Source organism: Lissotriton helveticus, chromosome 6 (assembly GCF_964261635.1).
Source record: "Lissotriton helveticus chromosome 6, aLisHel1.1, whole genome shotgun sequence".
NCBI classification, from domain to species: Eukaryota; Metazoa; Chordata; class Amphibia; order Caudata; family Salamandridae; genus Lissotriton; species Lissotriton helveticus.
This window is the reverse complement of record NC_136067.1, coordinates 1,875,443,118-1,875,468,182: the sequence shown is the minus strand read 5'-3', so window position 1 is coordinate 1,875,468,182 and position 25,065 is coordinate 1,875,443,118. Positions and strand designations below refer to the sequence as shown.

The 25,065-nt window shown below is 47.1% G+C and overlaps 1 protein-coding gene across 4 annotated transcripts in view; it reads left to right on the top strand.

Moving 5' to 3' along the window:
• EPRS1 (glutamyl-prolyl-tRNA synthetase 1) overlaps nucleotides 1–25,065 on the top strand; it is a 961,840-nt gene that overhangs the window by 549,660 nt on the left and 387,115 nt on the right. The window contains exon 2 of one of the 4 annotated variants that reach the window (XM_078649796.1): nucleotides 19,655–19,791. In XM_078649796.1, coding sequence (XP_078505922.1) covers nucleotides 19,749–19,791 — 43 coding nt within the window. In that variant the 5' untranslated portion in view covers nucleotides 19,655–19,748. Of the gene's footprint in view, nucleotides 1–19,559; nucleotides 19,792–25,065 lie in introns of those variants that run through there. The other 3 variants (XM_078649798.1, XM_078649799.1, XM_078649797.1) reach the window with 3 other exon arrangements.

The window sequence follows — 25,065 nt, the reverse complement described above, 5'->3', positions numbered from 1 at the left end:
TAGTAATTTGAGTACCTTTCTTAGATTTAATTGTAGAGGGATTAACAACTGGTACTGCCTTATCTTTAAGTGTGTTATTAGGCGTTCCCCTTTCCTGCCCAGCCTGGGCTGGTATTCCGTCTTGTGCCACTGGCCTAGAGGTTCCCACACCCCTATTGTTTGTTATAGATATTAATCTGTCAATCTTTGACATCAGAGGTTTAATGTGGGTGATGATGGTTTCTTCTAGATCTACCTTTAAATCAGCTACCATATTTGCCACCCAGCAAGGTATCCCTGGTGTGGTGTTACTTATTGGTGCCACTAAATTATGGTATGCCGTGTAATTTCTCCCTTTTTTTGTTGTTGTTTGCTCGAGTTTCTTTGGTCCTTTTCGGATCTATATTGCTTGGTCTTGCCTTTTCTGTGACGGGCGCGGGACTTAAGTTTATCGGGATGTTCTCAGTACCTTTTGGGGTCTCCGTGGGTGCCTGTGCATGGGGAGGTCCACGTAGGAAGAAGTAAGACAGAAGCTTATATCCGGGGCATCTGTTGTAACTACTGAAAAGTCGTCGCCTATATCTTGGATGGTTATGGTCGGTGGTAAGGTAAGCCTCCTTTCATTGTTAACTATTGCCGTAGCTACTACCCCTATAGTTTGTTGTAGCATCTTGTCTATCGCTGTTAGTGTGGGTAAGGGCTGGGGTGTGTCAGCCTTCTGTCTAGTGTTGGAACGTAGCGTGGGCATCCTGGTGATTTTAGCAACCTTCCTCATGCTTTTGAGATGAATGCGTATCAAGTGTGATGAATTATCCCCCCACTGAGGAATTTCTCTTAGGCGGATGACGCGGCAATCAGTATCATTGCGCAATTAACAGAGTACAGTAATCACGATGGTCTTGGTAGTACCTGTCAATGAGTTAGTTGTCAACACACAGGGCAGGTCGTCAAAAGTAAGGGGGGTGGCCCAGCCCAGCCTCCTCTGGCCGTAGAGGGCCCGCCCTTTGCCCGGGCTTCGCCCAGCGCTCCCGCGACGCGGGGGGTGACGTCCAATTTATGCGTCTCCTGGCGCGTAATTCCCCTTAAGTAGGGCCGCGAGGGAGCTTGGGAGATGTAATTCCCAGCTCCCCTCAGTCCTCCCCACACAGCGGCCGTGCACAGATGAAGAGGCTGCGGCGGCGAGGAAGGACCGGTGGCGGTATCAGTGGCCTCGGGCAGCGTTGGCAAGAGTAAGCTTCCCGCTTCTCGGGTCCCAGTAAAATTAATGGCAGCAACAAAGTGTTGATTTCGGATCCGCTATATACTCTAAGGGGAAGGGAAAGCAAGAGAGGCACCCCAAGCCACGTGCCCGGCCTTCTATGCTTTAACTGGGGGCCCGTGCTCTTCACTCTGTTTCAGGTAGAAAGAGGGGGCTGGGCACTTGCCACTCCGTCGTGCCAGCTGGGGAAGGCTGCTCGCGCCGACGGGGGCTAGCTTTTCTGTGGCAGAGTATTGCTAGGGGGGCCCTCTGTCGCATCTGGGCCTGCCATGTTCTCTTCAAACTGTTTTGCTGCTTAGGGCAACGCAGCAGCCACCCCCACTTCAGGGACCTCCAGCGCTGGCTTCAATCGGATCCATCCACATCATGGTTTTTGCCGATCAGCGCTCGGAGGGCGATCCCCTCCATGCAAAGGCCTGGTGTGTTGTTCCCGGCGGGGTCACACCCTCCTCCACCAGGCAGCCTTCAAAGCTCCAAGAGGGCCCCAGCAGCTACCCGGCCCTCCACAGGTATCTCCGGTCTTCCTCGCTCTGCCTTGCATGCTTCGTCACTGTGCCGCAAGGTGTTGCTCTTCACTCTGCATCCAGGCCAGCTGGGACCACACACACCTCTCCCGCCCATGTAGGCCTCCAAACTCAATCTAAGGTCAAAGTCCTCCCAAGCCTCAGTCATTGCCTCCCCTGTGGGAGACGTGATGTACAATGTTGCTGGATCAGGATTTAACCGGATTCTTTCTCGTGGCTAGCTGTGAGCTCACATCCTGTCGGCCATGTTTCCAAGCCACGCCCCCTTATAATCCATTGTTATATGAAAAACACTGCGGCAGCAGAATTGCATAATTCCAGTAGCCCTGATTATACCCATCACTGGTTTGTTTTCTCAGTAAGCTGGAAAAATTGATCCTCAGCCTGGTTTCACTGTGCAGGCACCAGTAGCACCACAACAAATGTTTCACATGGGATCTTTGCTCCTCTGGTAATGACTATCTTTCTGAAATAGTGGAAAATCAAAAACCTAGCTCATTAAATAACCATTCAGCAAAGCTTGGGTAAATGCAAATCCAAAAGAGGATCCACTTTTCATTTTGCAACACTTGTCAAGAGAGTTCTAAGCATTACCACCAACTCTAAAATATGGAAGGCAACACCTGACCATCTGAGCCAAATACAGTCCCTCCCATCAGCCTGGACCATATAACCCCTCACAACATTTGTAGAGTTATAGCATGAAATAGGATCAGAACACTCAATTGTCTCACTTCACCTTACCAACATGAAATACACTGGTTGTCTTATATGAAAGAGAAACCTGTGACCTGTACGTTACGTGTAATTCTATGGAACAGATGCACTCATTTAGCTAAATAATGATTCAAAACTATTACGAGATTACCACACAGATGTCTCAATTAAGAACCTTAACTAACAGAGATATCTTACCTTTACACCCTGCAACATACATCTTCAAAGCAGATGATCTTACGCACTGATCTTTCTTAAAATTCCATCTATTTTTGACTAACTCATTAAATTGGAATGCCTTTACTAACACTTGTTTCATCTTACTATTACTTTTGTGATAGTTTGTAAAAAAATGAAAATGAAAATAATAATAATAATGCATAGGTTGGCTGTCGATGAACAGTCGCCATGATTGTAGCAGCGCAGGATGGTGTTTATTTCGTGAAATTCTTTGGTGTAAATAGCTAATACAAAGGCAAGATATTTAAAGATAGTTATATACAAATCAAATAAGATTCAGTTGCTCCTAAAGGGAAATTCCATAATGATAAGCTGAAAATTCAAATGAGATCAGGAAAACTTAATCAGCAGGTGTCAGCAAGTAAAATCTCTAAAGGCAGAACCAAATGAAGGTTCAATTGAGTAAGTTCAGAAGACTTTATTCGAATTTAAATCACAATTCATAAAAGTATACAAATAAAAATCACAATTAAAATGTAATTTTCCATTCTGGGTTAAACATTACTAAGATTTAATTTCTTACAATTAAAAAAGAAATTTAAAAGAAATAAGAACAGTTCAATCAGTTAAAATACATAGTAGTTAAAAAGACTTAACTAACTCTTGTTATCCCATGGCGATGGTCCTTCTCACTCTTAAAATTGTATTCAGAAAGAGGCTCACTGTACTGATAGTAAGACAGTCATCTAAGGACCTAAGTTTATTATAGGCATCTCTTGCTTTCCTTAGGCCCCAAGTTAACAGGAGAGGTTTTAAAATTTGTCGTCTGGAATGGCTATATAAAGTGCAGAAAAGAGTACAGTGTATATTTGATTGAAATGATTGGTCATCACAAGGACACCGCCTTTTTACTCTCGCCCAGTCATTGCAGGTCGGGAATGATACAAGTCTATAGAAGGATTCCAGGCGAAAGTATGTCAGGAGCCTACGATGCTGTAGGGGGTGATCTATTACAAGATACAGCTGGATGCCCCTCTGAGAGGTCACTTCGTCATGGCTCATGACAGATTTTTTGGACCTTTCACCCTTCCACCTTTGCAATTCCAAATGTTTCAGCAGCATCTTTTTGAGCATAGATCGCGAGAGCAATTCCAATGAGGCTGGGTCAGTAAAATATTCGGGATGACCGATCTCACTGACAAAGTTCTTAATGTAAGTAAGCCATTTGATGTTTTTCAACCCATCACAGCTTAAGCAGTCCTCTATGATAGATCTGTTCAGTTCTATGGCAGGGTTGGTCCACACGTTATGCCAAAGTAAAACTGGGGCAAGTTTTATAATGTCCGTGATGAAAATAAGAGCGACTTCGGCATGTAATACATATATAGGAGTGCTCCTAGGTGAAGCAGTTATAAATCGGAGGAACCTATTCTCGATTCGCTGAATCGCCTCCACTTGCTGCCAGCCCCAGATGCCAGCCCCATAGGTCCCAATAGCCACACATTTCGATTTGAATATTTGAAGGAGCTCCTTAACTGGCCTATTTCCTATTTTTTTTGCAAAACTCATAAGTGCACCAACTGCTCTATTAAATGCTACGGCCCTTGCATTCACAGCAGACTTCCAGGTGCCTTGCCTATCGAAGTGAACCCCCAAATAACAGAAGATATCGGCTAACTCCACCTTTCTTACGTTTAAAACGATTGGGCATGGTAATCTGTTTGTTTGGGCCGCACGACATAGTAAACGTCTTCGAGACGTTAACACGTAGCCCTCTAGTGTTCATGAAGTTAGTGAAGGTCTGTACAGCTTTCTGGAGACCCACCTTAGTCTGTGAGAGGATAGCCGCATCGTCGGCATAAAGTAAAATGGGGATGGGTTTGCCATTGATTACGGGGTAATCATAATACTGTTGCGTTAAGCAAGAACCCACACCATTGATATATAGGTTAAATAGCAGGGGGGCCAAGATGCAGCCCTGCCTTACCCCTCTATTAATCTTAAAAAGCTCTGTGCATTCCCCCCTCGGACCGTATCTAACTCGTGCACCTGCCTCCACATAGAGTTCTCTGATGTAGTCTATTATTTTGTTGTCCAGCCCGATGTCCCTCAGAGTCTGCCATAGATTGTCGTGCAAAACGCAATCAAATGCAGAACTGAGGTCCACATAGGTCACGTACAAATTCGATTTCCTTGCATGTATATATTTTGAGATTATTAGGGAGAGGTTTAGCCCCTGCTCAATTGTCCCCCGCCCACCCTTAAACCCATACTGGAAAGGTGATAGCCCTTCCTGTCCCTCCAACCAGTCCTGAATGCGAGCAAGAATGACCCTGCCTGCCATCTTCATAAAGCCATCTAACAGAGAGATGGGCCGATTGCAGGCAGGATCATTCCTGTCCCCCTTTTTGTATATCGGGACCAAGATTGCCTCCTTCCATGTTGGGATAAAACCTCTTTTGGCCATGCAGTTCAGGACTCTGGTGAGTAAAGGAGCCCACAGGTCTGGATACATTTTAAACACATCAATAGGGACAGAGTCTGGTCCGGGTGCTTTCGAGGCTGAACTTTCCCTTAGAGCTTTATATACCTCCTCTAGTTTAAATTGAATGTCTAGAGGGAGCGGGGAATCCATAACTTCCGTAGTTATTGTTGTTTCGGAGGAAAGTACAGGCAGAACTGTGGTGCCATACAGGGCTTGGAAGTGGGATACCCACTCCTGAGCCGTGATGGCATTATCTAGACGAGGACCTTGGTCGTCTTGATAAAAAGGAGCATTCACAGCCTTCCAGAATGCGACAGTGTCCTTTTGTGTTGCTGCTGCATGGAGGGCTTCCCAGGCTTCAACTTTTAAATCTTTCTTTCTTCTAATCAAAGCGGCACGGTACTTACGCCTTGCCCTTTGTACCTGTAGTCTGTCTAGTGGGGTAGCATGCAATGCATTTTTGAGTTCCCGCAATACCCTGGAGCAATTTGGATCAAACCACCCTGGGGTTCTCCTAACTATATTACGCGGATTTCTTGTCAGGAGGTGTTTGATTAAACAACAGATTTTATTAAAGGAGACCAGAACTTGTTCTTCATCCTCTTCTAAAGTCAAGCACTTAATGATTTCCTTATGGGAAATAGTCACAATTTTTTTTTGAAAACTCTCTGGTATAACCCTCTCCCACTTAATGCAAAATCCATTACGCTGACCGAGAATAGGGTTAAAATCATAATTACATTGAGTAATAAGGGGCCGCGTATCCAGATTTAGCTTAAAAGTAACTGAGATGGGGTAATGGTCACTGATGCCACTTGTAAGTGTCTCCCAATTATTAACTAATGGAGCATAGCGTGACGAGAGTAGGGTAAAATCAATAGTTGACTTTGCCCCTCTTGCATTAAATGTGGGTGCAAATGTTTTAGGCACTGAACAAGCCTCATTAATGAATGCCATAGAATGGTCCACCACTAAATTATTAAGCAGGTCCCCTAGTTTTGTATGGGCAAAGTGGCTTGTTGCCCCTGTAGTTTCATCTTCCCAACCGCAAACTCCCTGTTGGCTCCTTGAACATAATGGACAATTAAAGTCCCCTACCCACATGAGGGCCAAATCCCCTGGACAGCTATCTACGATCGTCTTAAGGGTACTTGACAATTTCTTAATTGTGGTTTCCACTTGTGCTATCGGGATATTATTGTAGAAGTTAATGATAGCTACATTTTCCAGAGATCCCCAGGATACCCTTAATATCTGATAATATGGGGAATCCAAGAAACTCCCTAGGACCGTGGGACCTGAACAAATAGACAGATACATAGACAGCCCTCCCTTATGTCTTCCCATTTTGGTGGGAACTGCCGGAATAAAAAAAGTTTTAAATCCCAACAAATCGGATTGCTCCCTAGCCCATGTTTCCTGGAGAGCTATAATTGAGTGGGTCATAGTTATTGATCGTCAATCTGCATCATTGATTTTTGGGGCCAGGCCCGCTATGTTCCACGTTATTATGCTTCCAGGAACTTCAATATTTGTTGGGGGTGTTACAACCGTAGGTGTCGCAGGGGCTGGTTCCATTATGTCACAGGGCATAATCCCAGGCAAATTATCTAGCTGGGGGAGTAACGTTATTTCTTCCCCAGATACTTGTACTTCAAGGTGAGGGACTATCACAGGGCAGGATTCTGGCATAGTCATGGTATGTACAGGAGCCAAAATATAGCTTTGGGCAGTCAAATTATCTTCTTTGCCTTTTGTCCTGTAAATCGATGACATGTTAACAGGGAGCCCCAACCGTCATTCGCAGTCATCCAAGTCTGAGAATGCTTCAAATCGGTTAGTAAGCTCAAAGGGGGTAAAGGACAACAAATGGTCCATTCCCCTGATTCCTTGTGAATGGTCCGACCCCCTGTAGTTATTTCCATGTCCTCTGTATGGAACGGTGTTCCACCCATATACATTTTTTGGCATCATGGAATTGGGAGCCTGCCACATGTATTGATTATTAAATGCAGTGGGAGGATTGTTCCAAAGGCCAGAAGGGACCACTGAAGACATTAAGGGAATTATCTGAGATCTTGGGTAGAAATAGGTTAGGTCACAAGGAGCAATGGTTGTACCATTGGTCCTTGGCATCCAATTTAGGATGTGTTTGACCGCACCTGGATCTCTAAAAATTATAATTATGAGATCACCCTCTATGTCTTTCTCTCTACTCCCCAACCAGGAAAGTCGCCGTACGTGAACAATCTCACCATTGATGTTACATGGGAGCGGTCTGTGCTGGCTAAGCCAATGCATGGCTTTGTTTTTTAGTTGACTAAAGCCTTCCCTTCTGCCATCTTGTATGGTGGGGACACCCGTGAGTACAACCACGAAGGGGACCGCGTCAGGTGGTAATTCGACTTGGCGGCCCCTATGGTTTCCTGGTCTGTCTGGATGTGCCCTCCCCCCAGGCTCGTGCTTATTTCCTCCAAGAGGTATACTAGCCCCCTTTGAAAATTCCTTAAAGATATGTGGGGCGAGTTGATGGGCTGCCTTGGGTGGATTCGCCCCTTGGTGATTGCGACTCACAGGATTGCTAGATGGATTTACATCCTTTTGGATTGCAGGGGTAGAGATTGGGACTGCGGCTGCGGGGAGTAGGACTGGCTTAGCTGAATCTTTCGTTAGACTTGCTTTGTTGGTAATAGCCGTTTCTATGTCCCCCAGCCGCTGCTCCAACCTCTTCAGCCTCTCCAGTATGGGAGATGTAAACGACTTAAGTAAATGCTCAATGCAGTCGAGGGAGACAGAGGACAATTGTTCCTTGGTCGTACAGTTCCTGGTAGATGTTGAACCAGGACTGGATACACTCAGTGTGGGGGTATTTATGGACGATATTATTTCATGTCAAATAATATAGCCTTTGTAGTAAATACAGATGTATCGTTAGCCTTTTTTCCCTTCCCAATGTCAGTATGGCTGATCTTAACTCTTTGTGGAACACCTCCCCTCCTCCTTCTTTTGTTTGGTGGCGGTCCAAAGACTTTAACGGCTTCCCGTTTCCCCTCTTTATTTTTTAGATTCCCTACCACTGCTCGGGGAGTATCGGGTATAATTTCTATAGCTGTGTTAATGTCACTAGTAGTTAGAAGGTTATTTTGTTCCACACTGTTAAGGGCAGTCGATGAAGGGGGCGTATCTCGCAGGAGCATAGGGATACCCTGCGTAGATAATGGGTCCTCGTTTCCTAATGTCAAGCCTACACCCGCTAGATTAATCTGGGATGGTACGCTTAAAGGGGATGTGGTTTTGATAGCTTCAATCGCGCGACGACGCTCTGCCCTGCGTTCAGACAGTGAGCAATCCCTTTCCATATGGAGGGGGGGAGGTTTTCTAAAGTAGTTATCCAGGGGACCTTTGCTATTTCCCGCTACTTCAGCAAGCATAATTTTTTCAGGGTTAGCAGCCATGGGTTCTGATAAAATCAGTGATAGTGATCAGCAGGGCTAATGTTATTTATTTAAGTGTCTTTGGTATTCCAAAGAATAACCTCTAGTAATGAGAATGCGAACCCCAGATAAGTTCCCCTCCAGCGTTGTTTCCCAATAGATGAATATTATTAGAGGGGCAACCTAATAGGAGGCCCTATGGGTGATTGCTGAGAAAAGAGGGCTTTGTGAAAAGTGGCAATAGAAGGACAATTACTATACATGAATGCAGTATAGGCAGATAACAAGCGTGCTCAATATCAAACAGGGGGCAGACTTACTACATAAAGTGGTGGCGTTTACACAATATAAGAGAATGGGCCCAGCCCAGCCTCCCTCAGCCACTGAACGGCCACAAAACGGCCCGCCCTTTGCCCGGGCTTCGCCCGGCGTCCCGCGAGACGGGGATGACGTTGTTTTTAAGCGCCTCCTGGCGCGACCAGCTGTGTCAGGGTGCCGCTAGGGCTGCTGGGGATTGCCGTCCTCTGCACCGCCCACTCTCCGCTCAGCGGCCACACTCCACGGTGGTATCAGGAGTAAGGCGGCGGGAGACGGGCAGGCAGATCCCCGGTGCGTGGTTCCCTTGGCCAGCAACAGCGAGCAGGTAGGTTTCAGGGAATATAAAGTGCTCCAATCCAAACAAACAAGAAGCCCCCACTCGACCGGGATGGCGTTGTTTTTAAGCGCCTCCTGGCGCGACCAGCTGTGTCAGGGTGCCGCTAGGGCTGCTGGGGATTGCAGTCCTCTGCACCGCCCACTCTCCACTCAGCGGCCACACTCCACGGTGGTATCAGGAGTAAGGCGGCGGGAGACGGGCAGGCAGATCCCCGGTGCGTGGTTCCCTTGGCCAGCAACAGCGAGCAGGTAGGTTTCAGGGAATATAAAGTGCTCCAATCCAAACAAACAAGAAGCCCCCACTCGACCGGGATGGCGTTGTTTTTAAGCACCTCCTGGCGTGACCAGCTGTGTCAGGGTGCCGCTAGGGCTGCTGGGGATTGCAGTCCTCTGCACCGCCCACTCTCCGCTCAGCGGCCACACTCCACGGTGGTATCAGGAGTAAGGCGGCGGGAGACGGGCAGGCAGATCCCCGGTGCGTGGTTCCCTTGGCCAGCAACTGCGAGCAGGTAGGTTTCAGGGAATATAAAGTGCTCCAATCCAAACAAACAAGAAGCCCCAACTCGACCGGGATGGCGTTGTTTTTAAGCGCCTCCTGGCGCGACCAGCTGTGTCAGGGTGCCGCTAGGGCTGCTGGGGATTGCAGTCCTCTGCACCGCCCACTCTCCGCTCAGCGGCCACACTCCACGGTGGTATCAGGAGTAAGGCGGCGGGAGACGGGCAGGCAGATCCCCGGTGCGTGGTTCCCTTGGCCAGCAACAGCAAGCAGGTAGGTTTCAGGGAATATAAAGTGCTCCAATCCAAACAAACAAGAAGCCCCCACTCGACCGGGATGGCGTTGTTTTTAAGCGCCTCCTGGCGCGACCAGCTGTGTCAGGGTGCCGCTAGGGCTGCTGGGGATTGCAGTCCTCTGCACCGCCCACTCTCCGCTCAGGGGCCACACTCCACGGTGGTATCAGGAGTAAGGCGGCGGGAGACGGGCAGGCAGATCCCCGGTGCGTGGTTCCCTTGGCCAGCAACAGCGAGCAGGTAGGTTTCAGGGAATATAAAGTGCTCCAATCCAAACAAACAAGAAGCCCCGACTCGACCGGGATGGCGTTGTTTTTAAGCGCCTCCTGGCGCGACCAGCTATGTCAGGGTGCCGCTACGGCTGCTGGGGATTGCAGTCCTCTGCACCGCCCACTCTCCGCTCAGCGGCCACACTCCACGGTGGTATCAGGAGTAAGGCGGCGGGAGACGGGCAGGCAGATCCCCGGTGCGTGGTTCCCTTGGCCAGCAACAGCGAGCAGGTAGGTTTCAGGGAATATAAAGTGCTCCAATCCAAACAAACAAGAAGCCCCAATTGAGTAAATGAGAAAGGGTTTGTTCAAGAGTTCAAATTATGTGAGCAAGGGCAAATACAAGTTTAAAGAGCAGGGAAATGTGGGAAAGCATATTTGACTCTACTGAGCTCAGCAATGCACAATTAAACATACTATTTCCATAGTGAACAACAACACCCTTTAGTTCCCAAAAGGTGTGGACCAATCAAAATCCAGCATTTCTCGATAAGGAGCCTTCACTTCCCAGGAATCCCACAAAGAAAGGTCACAGCTGCATGAGCATCAGGAGATATCTTGTAAAGGGTGGTAGATTGCGGTCAGGCCCTCTGAAGCACAGGTGAAGGAAACTCATCAACTAGGACTACCCTAACTGGATCACTGTTGTAATGACTGGTTCATTGGTACATTTAGAATGTCAGATCGAAGCATGGAATGGAATGATCTCATGGGAATGTCATGGATCATTCATTCTGTGGATGGACAGCGAGCTGACAATAGTTGTTCCACCTTCTGATTTAAGAGACAAAATTGATAATCTTGCTCATGAGGGGCATCTTGGCAGAAGCCTCACTAAAGCTTGTGTAAGGGAGAGATATTGGTTGTCTAGTATGGATCACATGATTGAAGAAGTGGTCAAGGATAGTCAGTGTCTGAAAAAGCATGCACGTTGCCTTGGACTTCCTTCTTGTCTTCAAGATTCTTCATTTCTTTTACCTAAATAGAAGTATTCTCGTCCCCTTCAACAATGGCTATAGTCTCAGCCAACGACGGAGTCTTAGATAACAGTTTCTCTTGCACCCTGGTGCTGTTGGAGCATCTTACTAATTGATCTCTTACCAAGGAATCAGCCAGTTCACCAAATTCGTACAAGAGTCTTTAACGATGCCACATAACTACCCACTCGTTCAATCCAACCCAATCACTTTTTACTATAACGTTAAGAATCACTAACTAGGGTCAAAATTAACATGAAAATCACACTTCACAAATAGAAGTATATGTACATTAGTTCATATGCTTAGCAAATGAAAAGGGGGGGCCCTCGGCCCCCCCGCACGCATGGCGGCGCGGCGACCGTCGCCCCCCCTTTCCCCATTGTTGTCTCTCGGTGGTGGGGGCGGGCCCTGGGGGGCGCGACCCACCACCGATTGGCCGGCGGCCTCCCTGACCCGGATACAAGGTAGAAGGTCCGGGTCAGGGGGGGCGGGCTACAGGAGGGGCGGGCCGGGGGGGGCGTGCCCCCCCCCGCCTGGCCCCTCGGGAATAAAGAGGTGGGGAGCGCCCAGGAGACCCCCTTGTCCCTGGACGCTCCCTCACAGTACGGTGTGCCCCGCGCTCGGGGCTTCTTTGTTAGTGTGTGGTTGTGTGGTTAGGTCACTGGGCCGAACGCTGGCCCCCCCTTTTCATTAATGCGAAAGCAACAGGGATGGACTTTCACGCAAAGATACAGCCGAGTTCAGAATCTCTTGGGCAAGCCGCGGCTTATAATGGGTTTATAACACTAATGGCTCGATCGCCTCCCAGCCGGGCTTGATTAAATTTTGCGCATAAGAAATGCAGAAATAAATCCATTGTGACAGACCAAAGGTGCCGCCCCGACAAAACGGCAAAGCCGTACTATGCCTGGGACGGCTTTCTCAATATTTCTCACAGGATTAAAGCCCTCGTTTAGTTACACTGCCAGCTTCTGCTATGACTCATCAGCTGCAGAGAACTCAACCTCGCTTCTAGAAAGGAAAAAGAAGTGATGTTTGTGCGAACTCCATAGCTCCTTTTCAATAAGTTAATCTTGCGAGCCTCGGCGGTTTTTTACATTGCACTGCACAGTTGTCCATGCTCGTCGATTTGAAAGCCGTAGCTGCTGGCCTCCTGCCTTCGCTTGCCCCTGCTTCACAGAGTACAGAAAATGACTGCTAGTTATACTCGAGGCGCTAGCGTCTATACTCGAAGCGCTAGCGTCTGTGCGTTTCGGATTGTTTGTAGAAAACCACTGGCCCCACCTAGACCTGGTTTTTTGATTGTTCATAGATGGATATGAATTTTTGACATCACCCGGCCAGGATCTCATCTCTGGCTCCAGATTGTGCACAGATGTCTGCAGCAGGTGCATGGAACGAATACACTCTCTTCCAAGCGCCGATTGCCTTTTCTTACAATGGAAAACAATAGTGCTGGCCTTGTACTGACTCCCTGTATAGGTCAAATATGGGAATTAACCGGTAGTTTGCAGCCGTCTACACATTTTGTCCCTTATCTCATCCAAGTCTTCATTTCCTTATCCCCTTGCTACCATTCTCTTGTTTTCCACTTCCATGTTCCTGACTTCACTCCGCGCCATCCTTCTTCGAAGTCCCCGGTGGCCCATCTGCGCCCGACCGCTGATTACCTTAAGTGACTTGTTATCCCCGAAACATCTCATCGCCCTCCTAGCCTCGATTATATCATCAGTGTACGGTTCCCGATTTCATACATCTTCAGTAATGACTGAGAGCCCGTCGGACAGACAGTCAGACAATTGTTCCGGGGAAGGCCTGGCGGCCATTTCGCTGCCTTCTGTATATTGTTTTAATGGGTTCAGTGCTAATTGCGGGGCCTTAAATGGAATATGAAATAGCCCTGAGCGAAACTCTCCTAAAACTAAATAAGAATTTGTTTGAGGTGTCTGGCAGATTTGCATCTGCGGTAATATCATGGCATAGTGAAAGCATGATGTCACTGCTGGAAACAGACGTCTAATATTTCCTTCACAGAGGAAACCATAAGGTCGCACCTCGTTCTTCTGAGAGGTTGATGGCTTCCGTGCAGTACGCTGCCACTTTGAGTTGCAGAAAGAAGGGATTGCTTAACTTTGCTGCTTATCTTTCGAAAGAAAATATACAGTCATGGGCTTCTTGTAAAAACATGCCTAAGGGCCCAACTCAAACGTTTAAAAGTTTTGTTTTTCCATTCACAGGCGTATATCTAGACTGAGACGTGTAGGTTTATGCATACAACCAGGGCCCGATTCTTCGAAAAGTTTGTAAATTTACATATAGGTACAATTTATTGCTCCTGATAAATATATTAGGAGTTTCTTGGGAATAACATATAGATTTTGGTGTTTAATGCACCAACATCCGAATGATACAGGGTAAGTAATTTCGACAGGTTTGACCTTCCGAAATTTAACAAAGTTTGAGGTATTTAAATGCAATCAAACTCGTAATTCCGACAGCCTGCGCAAACAAGGGTTTACTCAGGGATCGGAAAAATAACAACTCATTCGTAATCAGGCCCTTAGAGGTTTAGGGCATCACATGGGGATATAATGTTACTCATCTTTTGAATTCACATTAGTTTGTCACCAGGTTATGTCGGGAGACCACCAACAATCACCTTGTTAGAAGTAATTTAAAAATTTTTCCTGGGGCTGGCGGGGCGTATTTAGAGAGTCGGTTTAGAATATTCACATGTAAGTTTGTTGGTATCAACAAAAAACAAAAAATTCTGGCACTAGAGTACCCAGAGCTCGCGCATGGGAGTAGAGTAAGAGTCACTTACACAAAAAAAAAAAAAAAAAAAAAAAAGCCTGGTGTGAGTAGATCCTCCCACAAGTGCAAACCTAGTGTTTGTGAATGTCAAAAGTGTTTTTTGCGCTCATAAAAAAAAGGTTATTCATACAACGAATCCAAATTTACATATGCCAAGTGCTGTGTGAATCGAGCCCAGAGATTTTAATCTTAATCCCAGGAGTGTCAGGTCTAAATAAGAGAAGTGTATGCTTTGTTATATTACTTCGTGTATATTATTGTGTTATATTGTTTACATTAAGGATATTAGGGGGCATGCTGCTGCCTTTCCTAGCCGAAATTAGACTTGTACCTTAAAAGTTTCTTTCACCAGTAACCATTTTAACACAAATGTGGTAGAATAGCACTTTTTCCAGCTTTTCGAGCATTTAAGAGTCCAGTCGGCCCAAAACTGTGGCACTTACTCTATCGTAAACTAGCACTGGCAGTGTTCACTGTATTCATTGTGACCCGTTGAAACACAAAGTCACCGATGCCCATCAACTGGATCGCATCCACGTGCTGGGTGGGGAATCATCAACAGGGAGCTTGGGCGTTTTAAAAATGCTCAGGTTGTACTTGGGTAGAATTCACAAGGCAGACGCAGCTCCCTGATGGGACGGGTCCCCACCATGGGTTGTGAGTTACCCAGAAGATGCTCTGTCGGCACTCAAGACCTCAGGTCATTCAGCTGATGAGTTCAGTTTTTGGAAAACTCATTGTCTAAATTAGAGCTAACGCTACATGGGTGACATTAAATTTCACCTGGAGAATAGGATGGATGTTGACTTTCCTGGGCTGCTTTATTGATGTCCTCTAAGCACTTGCAATACTTTATCAAAGCCATGGTTGCTGCTTATTTCTCTTACGCAAGGAACAGCCATTGACATAGGTCACATTTTTGACACTCTAGAAAGACTGTCATTGGTATCTGCTAGGTGATAGTTAGAACAATCATGGAACCATTCACGAATAGGGTATACCACCTTTTCTTGGGGTCATCCTGGGGATTAACGACATCTAGGGGTAGGGCTTGACGAGACTGAGAGCCAGTTTCCCAGGTCCCATTTTCCTTTGCAAGCCAAAGCAGAAAGCCAAAACAATGGACTTATTTCATTGTGGAGGTAATCACCATATGAGGTGCTGTTCACTATTCTAGGGGGGAAATTGCACCAGTCCAAACATTGCACCTGTCCAAACGACCTTTCATGGATGATAGGTTAAAGTCAACATCATTAGTAAGCTATCCTAGGGTTGGCTGTAATGCGTGCAGCCTCAGGCTAAGTTTTGAGGGAATATAGAGCAGCTTGTTTTACCAGTCTTTAATCTCATGAATGAGTAAATGAAGAAAGAACAGGTGTATAACAACAAATATATGTATTTGTTCTAAACACACCTCTTTAGTTCCTGTCCGAGGCTAAAAGCAAGAAATTACAGTCAGTAAACTTATTTAACACACAAGTAAATTGGCACAATATACGTTGAGCCTATGATGAGATTTGAGGCGAATAATTACAGTGTGAAAACTTATATGGCACACAGTAATTTAGCACCATAGACGTTGAGCTCTAGGGGGGTACCAAAGCCATATATTAAAAATATGGTGGGGGAACCACGAATGGCATAGAGACAGGGCCTAGAGCCTGTAGAAAGACTACTCGGGTCCTGATAATGTTACACACCCTGATGTCACACCTAAAAGGTGCCCAAGAGCCTAGTTGCGGCATCACATAGTTCTGGGGATGCATGTGATCATGTCCGGTTGGCTGGGATGATATTTCCCAGAAGCCAAAGTGGCGAGCGGAAAAGGTCCTTGGGCCAGCTTATGGCCTGGCGGAGTTGGGGCTGTGCTAATTCTTTTAGCTAAAGACTGTGATGCTGCACTGTTAAGTAGATTGTCTTGTTTTACACATAGATCCTATGCATAAAGACGTGGGTAGAAAACCAGGATTAAGAGGTGATGTCCTCGCCTGCAGCACAACTTTCTTGTGTAACAATGATTGTAAAATAGGAAGCCAATTTTACAGCCTACCATGGTTAGGGTGGCGCTGATCCTATGCTTAACGACATAGATGCTGCACTAGCAAACAGACAAACTGAGGCTATGCTTAACATTTACTGTCGACGCGTTAATGTGTAGTAATATGGCACTAAGATTATCTAAAACTTAGCAACTGATGGTAATGTAAGACTAACGCGTGTACAGCAGTTATCGCCGGAAACACTAATGGTGTGTGTCTATCTTTCCAATTTATGTATGACCGGGTCCATGGCGGATACCTGGAGTGCTCCACATCACAACTGCTGCAACAAGTGGACAGCCCAAGGGATGCTTACGTCAGTCACGGCTGGGTCCATGGCGGATATCTGAGGAGTGTTCCACACCGCAACATCAGCAGCGGATGGACGTCAAAAGGGAAGCATACGTCAAGAAAGAGGACACCAAGGGCCTAAGTATTTCTGGCAGGTGTAAGTGCTACCCATTCCCTAAGGTGGAAGTGGGAATTGTCACCCAGGTTTGCTTGGTCTTTTCCTGGTTCTTGCAGTTTCTCAAACCTGTCACGCAGGGGAGGAACTCATCACCAGAAGTGGAGGAGCTACAATGTGCCAGCACAAGCAACATGCTGGACGCAGGGCAGGGAAGAGTTGGTTTGAGGGTCGGTGCCCTGGTAAGTTCAGGAACTTCTTTCAGGGACTTTTAGCTCAGCAGCCCGACCCCCTGTCAGTGGTGATACTTCACCTAGGGGGGACTGAATTGGCAAAACTGGGGAGGCGAATACTCATTGATGAGTTCATCTCCACTGTGGGTGGGTCTTCGGGACTTACCCGGGTGGCACAGTAGTAGGGTCTCAACTTATCCCGTGGTGCCAGGGACTCGGTCAGGGCGTTGAATCACTCGATAAAGAGGATCAACACACAGTGGGACAAATTATTTCAAGCCCCCCTCCGTTGCAGATGATCCAACATGGGGTATTTGTTCTACCTGGTGAGGGGAGTCCATTTGACGGAGGAAGGAAGGGTCCTGTGGTCTGATGATGTCAGGGCCTGGTTGGAAGGTTTTGCTAAAGTGAGAACTTTCTAGGGTAGGTCTAGGCAGGGGGAGGCCAGATCGTCGGTTAACAATGCTGGCCTGTGGCGGTAAGGTCATTATCGGTGAGCACATATTTGAGGTCTGAGGGGGCGGGCATCATCCTATGGAGGTTCCCGCCCAGGTGGAGGGGCCTGCGGGCCACTCCTAGAACTCCAGGGGCAAGGTAATGGATGCTGCAAAGCAAAGGAGCGCGGGTAGGAGTAGTTCACGCTTTCCTTAGGCTGGTAGCCACCCCGCGCGCGTATACTCATGACGTCACCGGCTGGCGCAGAGTAAGGGCCCTCCTTCAGTGTGTAAATGGAGTTCAGGGCGTAGACCGGGCAATTCCCGGGGTAACACTGCGCATGCGCACGTCTCATGGGGAGGCGCAGCTTGTAGGACCTGACACCGGTAGTGACCCTGCCATATGGCCAGAAATGTACAAAAATCAAGATGAGGATGTTTAGACTCGGTTAGGAAACAACATGTATTAGAGTTTTGTTAAGGTCAGGCTCTCAAACTTGTTGACAATAATGTTGTATCGAATGTCCTGCTGATTTTTGTATAAATTGTTGATCATGCAATTAAAAACCTTTTTTAATTTCATACTTTAATAAATACGGCCGGGCGACTAGCGCCCGCCTTCCAAAAAGTAAAGACGTCTCGTGTCCACGTTTCTGGGTGTTGGGTGCCGGTTTGGGGGGGAGGCGGCAGCTAGTCGCTGACCATGTGAAAAGGGGGGGCCCTCGGCCCCCCCGCACGCATGGCGGCGCGGCGACCGTCGCCCCCCCTTTCCCCATTGTTGTCTCTCGGTGGTGGGGGCGGGCCCTGGAGGGCGCGACCCACCACCGATTGGCCGGCGGCCTCCCTGACCTGGATACAAGGTAGAAGGTCCGGGTCAGGGGGGGCGGGCTACAGGAGGGGCGGGCCGGGGGGGGCGTGCCCCCCCCGCCTGGCCCCTCGGGAATAAAGAGGTGGGGAGCGCCCAGGAGACCCCCTTGTCCCTGGACGCTCCCTCACAGTACGGTGTGCCCCGCGCTCGAGGCTTCTTTGTTTTCCCACCCACCATCCCCTTGGAACAAAAGTCTTGTGGCATTCATTATGTCTGGTTTAATGGTAAGTTGTGGAAGGTACTGTCCACATGTTACATGGTAGTAGAAATGGATCTGTTGGTATATTTTGTTGATACGTTTGTTTAGGAATTTTTTCCCCTTTTTAGCAAACTGTGTGTGAAGTGAATTTTCCTTGATGCCAAGTGTCTTTAGGCCTTTTTTCCCTTTGTAGCTGTACGGTGATACTGTTATTTATTAGCCAGTGTAGCTGTCCTTTAGAGTTTTTTCCCATAGGTCGTCGTATTTATTAGGTATGGGGCATGCGGTAAGGTCATTATCGGTGAGCACATATTTGAGGTCTGAGGGGGCGGGCATCATCCTATGGAGGTTCCCGCCCAGGGGGAGGGGCCTGCGGGCCACTCCTAGAACTCCAGGGGCAAGGTAATGGATGCTGCAAAGCAAAGGAGCGCGGGTAGGAGTAGTTCACGCTTTCCTTAGGCTGGTAGCCACCCCGCGCGCGTATACTCATGACGTCACCGGCTGGCGCAGAGTAAGGGCCCTCCTTCAGTGGGTAAATGGAGTTCAGGGCGTAGACCGGGCAATTCCCGGGGTAACACTGCGCATGCGCACGTCTCATGGGGAGGCGCAGCTTGTAGGACCTGACACCGGTAGTGACCCTGCCATATGGCCAGAAATGTACAAAAATCAAGATGAGGATGTTTAGACTCGGTTAGGAAACAACATGTATTAGAGTTTTGTTAAGGTCAGGCTCTCAAACTTGTTGACAATAATGTTGTATCGAATGTCCTGCTGATTTTTGTATAAATTGTTGATCATGCAATTAAAAACCTTTTTTAATTTCATACTTTAATAAATACGGCCGGGCGACTAGCGCCCGCCTTCCAAAAAGTAAAGACGTCTCGTGTCCACGTTTCTGGGTGTTGGGTGCCGGTTTGGGGGGGAGGCGGCAGCTAGTCGCTGACCATGCAGAAAAATAGTGACAGAGCAGCGGCTTCCTCCCCTTTCTGCCACTACCTCCGTATTCATAACGTGTGGGTTCCTTCAGTAACTTTTTCCATATAATGCTTTGGTCGCAAGAGTACCACATGATGCGACATGAGAATAAACAGTGGATGGATTACAACATACTAAATTATAAAAGTACTAGTAAGTAATTAATAAGAACGTTAACATTTATGTGGCTTTTACTGAGACAGAAAAAAAGGAGAAAGCGACAATTCCGTAGGTGGAAGGGCCGGATTAGGAGGAGGATATTAATATGATCTTCACGCTAGAGGAGAGATTGCTGCTTCTCCTACGTGTCCGTTGCCTGGATCTCGTGCTTTCGTTTTCATAGCGGAAGTGACGTTGGGCCGGCGAAGGGAGTTAATTCTAAGTGGCCGCGGCACTCGGAAGTGAGACGGCTGCACGCAGCACTGGAGGAAACCCGTGGCAGAAGAAGCCGGCGCAGGAGCCAAGAAGACGAGAGAGCAGCCGCAGCCGAGCGCTTCTCCTGGAGCAAAGAATGGCGCTCACACTGACCATCAACCCGCAGCAGCCGCCCCTGGGTAAGCAGCAGCCGCCGGGGGGCAGGGGGAGGCGGGAGGGAGGCGTCCGCGCCCCGCGTGCAGCCTTGAGCTGGCATTGCATCATGCAGCAGCTGAGAGCACGCTGTCACTGTCTGATGCTCGCGCTCAGGCAGATGGACGCCGGGCAGGGCCAGAGCATTGCTGGTCAGCCTATGGGATGACCTCGCTCCCACTCTATACAGGCTGTAACGTCAGGCACGTTTGTGGTCATCTTTCTTTGCACGCTGCCACGTGCAGGCATGCATATACCCAGGACTTAAGTGGATTGAAAAAAACTTAGGGAGGGAGGTCTCTCAAAGGGGTGTAACCTATATGATAAAGGGCGTAGCACAAACATTTAAGATTACACATTTCTGCAGCCTGACTGGTGTTTTGCTGCCTTTTTCTGTTATTGTATGCAGGTCTATAATAGTACAACTGGACTGCATTTAGAACAAGCCCAGATTATCTACTTTATCAATGGTTGTTAGCTGCAGAATATGAGTAACAGCTAGTTAATAATACTGAAAATGCTTCAATACTGTAATTATAAAACTGTGAAATAACTATACCACTCATTAGAAACGTTAAGTAAAACTATTTGTATTCATGTGCTTCAATTAATGTCTAGGAGATGATAGTATTTGTCAGCAGTTTTATCACTGCTGACCTGTTAAAATTAGAGCCTACGCTCCGCCAGTCGCCACTCCGGCCCCGATGCGGATCTCCAGGGTGTGCACTTTCAGATCACTAGCAGTGATCGAGTCTTCTGATTTAGCTCCTTCGTGGCAGCATACATAACAAGAGAGTCTCCAGGGTTACATCAAAGGCTGGTGATGGCTGGTAGTGCCACTGAGTGAAAATTGGTGTTTATACCCAGGGTGAGGGCAAAAAGGAAGAGCCCGATAGGGACTCGTCTCAGCACCTGTTTATTTGTTTAGAACTGCAGGTCAGGTGCACCTGTAGGGCCCGGCCCACTTAAAGCCTTATGCATACCTTCTCTTCTATAATTTCACCCACCCCCCCTTTCCTCCTTGTCAAAAATTAACATGTGTGTCCACCTAGCTACATTTACACATAGGTTCCCAGCTGTACCAAGTTTCCCAAGTCCATTAGTTAAAACATGAATTAACTCTTAGACCTTATTCAGAAATGCTGACTACCCAATTGCACACATTTACATTTCTTTTGGGTAGCAAGCACTTGGCGAGAAGGCAGCTTTCTTCATTGGCTGTGACCACCTCCTACTCTTTCATCCTGATGCAACTCATGGGCAACTAGGAATACTAACATTAGCTGTGTAGGAAACTTTTTTAAACAAAAATTAGAGGTACTACTTTGATAAAAACAAAAAAAGAAAAGCTTGATAAGTGATTCCCAATAGATCGCACTCACTTCCATGTATGGTTTTATGTTATTAGACTATTGGATCAATCAATCAATCAGGGGCTTGCAAAGTGCGGCTACTCACCTGTGAGGGTCTCAGGGAGCTGGTGGGGGGGGGGGGGGCTGCAGATCTGTCTGGGCACTGGGTTCATTCGAAGAGCCAGTACTTGAGGTCCTTCCTGAATTGGCACAGCAATGGTGATTCTCTGATGCGGAGGGGCATGGTTTTCCAGGTCTTGGCGGCGAGGTAGGAGATGGATCTTCCTCTGGTTCTGGTCCTGTGAATCCATGGGAGGGTGGGCAGTGACAGTTGTGCGCAGCAGAGGGGTTTGTTGAGTACGTGGCACGAGAGGCGGTTGTTCAGGTATGCTGGGCTGCCGTTGTGGAGGGCTTAGTATGCGTGGGTGAGGATCTTGAAGGTTATTCTTTTGTCGACTGGGAGCCAGTGGAGTTCACATAGGTGTTTTGTGATGTAGCTGCGGGAGAGGATGTTTAGGACCAGTCTGGATGCGGTGTTTTGCACATTCTGGAGCTTTTAGAGGAGTTTCTGGGTGATGCTGGTGTAGAGTGCGGTTACGCAGTAGAGTCTGCTGCTGATGAGGGCGTGGGTGACGGTCTTCTTGGATTCGGTGGGATCCATCTGAAGGTCTTCCGGAGCAGACAGAGTGTGTTGAAACATGATGAGGAGACAGCATAGCTCTGGCGGTTCATAATGAGCGAGGAGTCCAGTATGATGCAGAGGTTGCGTGCATGGTTGTGGTTTTTTACCCAGTGCTGCGGGCCACCAGGAGTTGTTCAAAGCAGAGGCGGTGGAGCCCAGGATGAGGCTGCAAAGAAGAAAGCTAGACTGAAGCAGCTGGTGACGCAAGTATCCGGGAAACATGATAAGAATGTATTCTTGCCTTTCCAAACTTGTTGTATTCTATTAAGTATCCGTTTTACATAGTATGAGTCTCCACCAGCAACCTCCCATGATCAAAAAAGCTCCACCCTCCACTCAGTCACTCACATTTCCCTTTTTTCCATTCATGGAAAGGCACCTTCCTACTCACGTTAGATGTTATCCATTGTTCCAAGATCATGTCTTCTAGCATGCTTTTGCAATAAGGTCCCTCCGCAATTGCATTTGACATTCCTGTTTCACTCGCATTTCATGTGTCTGTACTCTCCCCAGGTCTCTCAAAATGTCAGAAACGTTACTAGACCTGCAGGTCTAGTGACTTAAATAATGTACTCCACTGAATTATTATGCTATTTATCCCAGAAACTGATTTCAAATGATGTGATCCTGTGCAAGTATTTTAAGTCACTGAGATGCCATTTTCTTCTTTATCACATATGAGAGCACCTTCAAATATGTGAGTTCAACATGTCTGTTGGACCGAAAGCTCTTGTTTGGTTTAATAGACTAAACTTTTGTCCCATAAGTAAGACAAAACAGCCACATAAAGGATAAAGATGACCGCTCACTTGTCGCAGTTCATTAACCGTGTTGTCATCAGTCCGGGGGCAGGAATGTTTCTCAGCTCATATTTAAAAACTGTCACTTTTAATAAAATACATAACTAAAGCATTAAGTACCAGCACACTGTCATTTGCAATCAGCATATTTTACATTAAAATGCCCAAAATCTCTTACTGACGTGGTTTTAAAACTACATACTGTACACAATGTCTGGAAATCGAGGTTCTGCAAAAATGTGTCATTTGCACATCAAGTAAAGTGTTCTGATCTGTTTTGCTCCTATGTGAATCTTTGCTTGCATCACACGTCTGAATTACAAAAAAAAGTTATTTCATAATTCCGGATATGTTTTAAAATAATTGTACTATTAATTTACAAGCTGTTTAAAATGTTGTTAGAAAAAAAACCTGACATTTTACAGCCTTCTGTTTCACAATTGTCAGATAACTTACTTGACAAAAAGCACTAACTATAATAATAGAAAAGTAAAAAACATTTTCCAGGAACAAATAAGCAACATTTAGTAAAAAGACAACTGCATTTTTTTTATCTCTGTCCTTGAACTGACTGAAAATATGTCAAGACAAAAACAAGATTTAAAGGCGTCTTTATTGCTCATTCACTTTCTGAATGAACAGAACACCTGTCCTTCCAGTTTGTTAACTTGCCAGCACAGACGAGTAAATGCAAAAAATATGCTCCCACCCATTTCCCTATTTTGCGTCGCACTTGTTTCTTTCTGTGTTTTTTGCTTACTGAGCCAACTCTTATTTTCTTGGCCTGAATATGCCACTTTTTTAAAAATTGTATTGTACTGCAAGGGGACTCAAGTGCCTGCCTACATGGGTAACCTGCTACTATGTTTAAGGTCTGCGGTTGGAAGTGTGTTGTATTTGTTATAATCCTATGTAGAAAATATTTCCATGTCATGCATGAGGACTACTGTGGTGCATTTATTGCATTCTAGGACGCAGCAGTTAGCGTTTCTGATGGCTGAAGAAGTGTCAGAGAGAGGAATGGAAGTTATGGTTTTCTTTCTTTAAGCTGGTAATTATGACCAGCTCTGTAGATCCCTTTAAGGTGTTTTTTTTGTGATCATAGTTGACTTAGCTGGTTACTTCGCCCGGTTGCCCATTCTGAGATATTTGTTTAAAGTTTGAGGTCCTGAGCTAGCATAGGTTGGAGAGAAAAGTGATGGAGGGATATGCTGAGGTGTACTGTGTTAATATAATCTCCTATATGATTGTCATTATGAGATGTCAAGAAGCAGTCATAATATGTAGCTTGTTGGGACCTACTGTGTTGAACTGTGCTGAATTTCAAAACGGCTCCCATGTGGTATCCGTCCAAGAAAGCAAACAGGACCAGCTGGTATGTCACTAGGTATTTATTTAGGTTCAATTAAGTAACGAAGAACAACGACCTCAGCCACAGCCCGGTCACGATCGGTGGCAGCCTCACACTGCCCGCCGGCGCTCGCCTTGGAACGCTGGTCGCGGTGACATTCTAAGTGATGTCACCGCGAGCAGCTCCATTACCTGCAGAGACGCAGGGGGGTAAAGACGGAAGATACTACACATCCCCCTTCCCTGCAGAATGAAATATAAGATTACAACAAAAGAATCACAGATACAACAGAACAATTACATCCTCACATATTGTTCTAAATGCCTGGGAGGTCTGGTCATTCTCCGGCTAGTTCTTACACCCGGGTGGGGGCCCGGCAACTGCCTCTCGGGAGTGGGATCATTGTTTCTCTTGGTATCACCATTACCCTCACATTCCTTACCGGAATCCTGCCCGGGTGGGTGAAACCTCACTACTCTTCCCAGGTTCCAGATCTTCCCTTCCTGGGTCTTCACTACATTCTTGAACAGCTTCGTGATCTTGGTGGGCTTACTGTACTCTGACCACCTTGCCCTGCCTGTGGGTGTCCTGATCTTAATGTCATCCCCCACCTTAAACTCTGCCTCCTGCGTGGAGTTAAGCCTGTCAAACCTTTCTTTCCTCCTCGCCATGACTCCTTCCTGCCTCACTAATCCTTGCGCTTCTCTGGAGTGATCTGACCATCCCTTATTCAACCCCATCCACCCTGGAGATAGTTTGGTGTTGGGTGTTCTGGCACGGAGCAACTCAAACGGGGTGGCCCCTGTCGTTTGGTGCGGGGTGAACCTGTATGCTTCAATCCGCCTCCATACTTCTTCCTTCCAGTTCATGCCACTGGCCTTTGCCAACTGGATATTCTCCTTGAGGGTCTTGTTGAAACGCTCAACCATGCCATTGGTCTCCGGGTGATATAAGGCACACCGCTTGTGTGTGATTCCTCTCTCCTCAAGGAAGTCCTCCATTTCTTTTGAACACAGTTGCACTTCATTGTCCGTGAGTAGGCTGCTGGGTAGTCCTTCCCTCATAAACAACCTTTT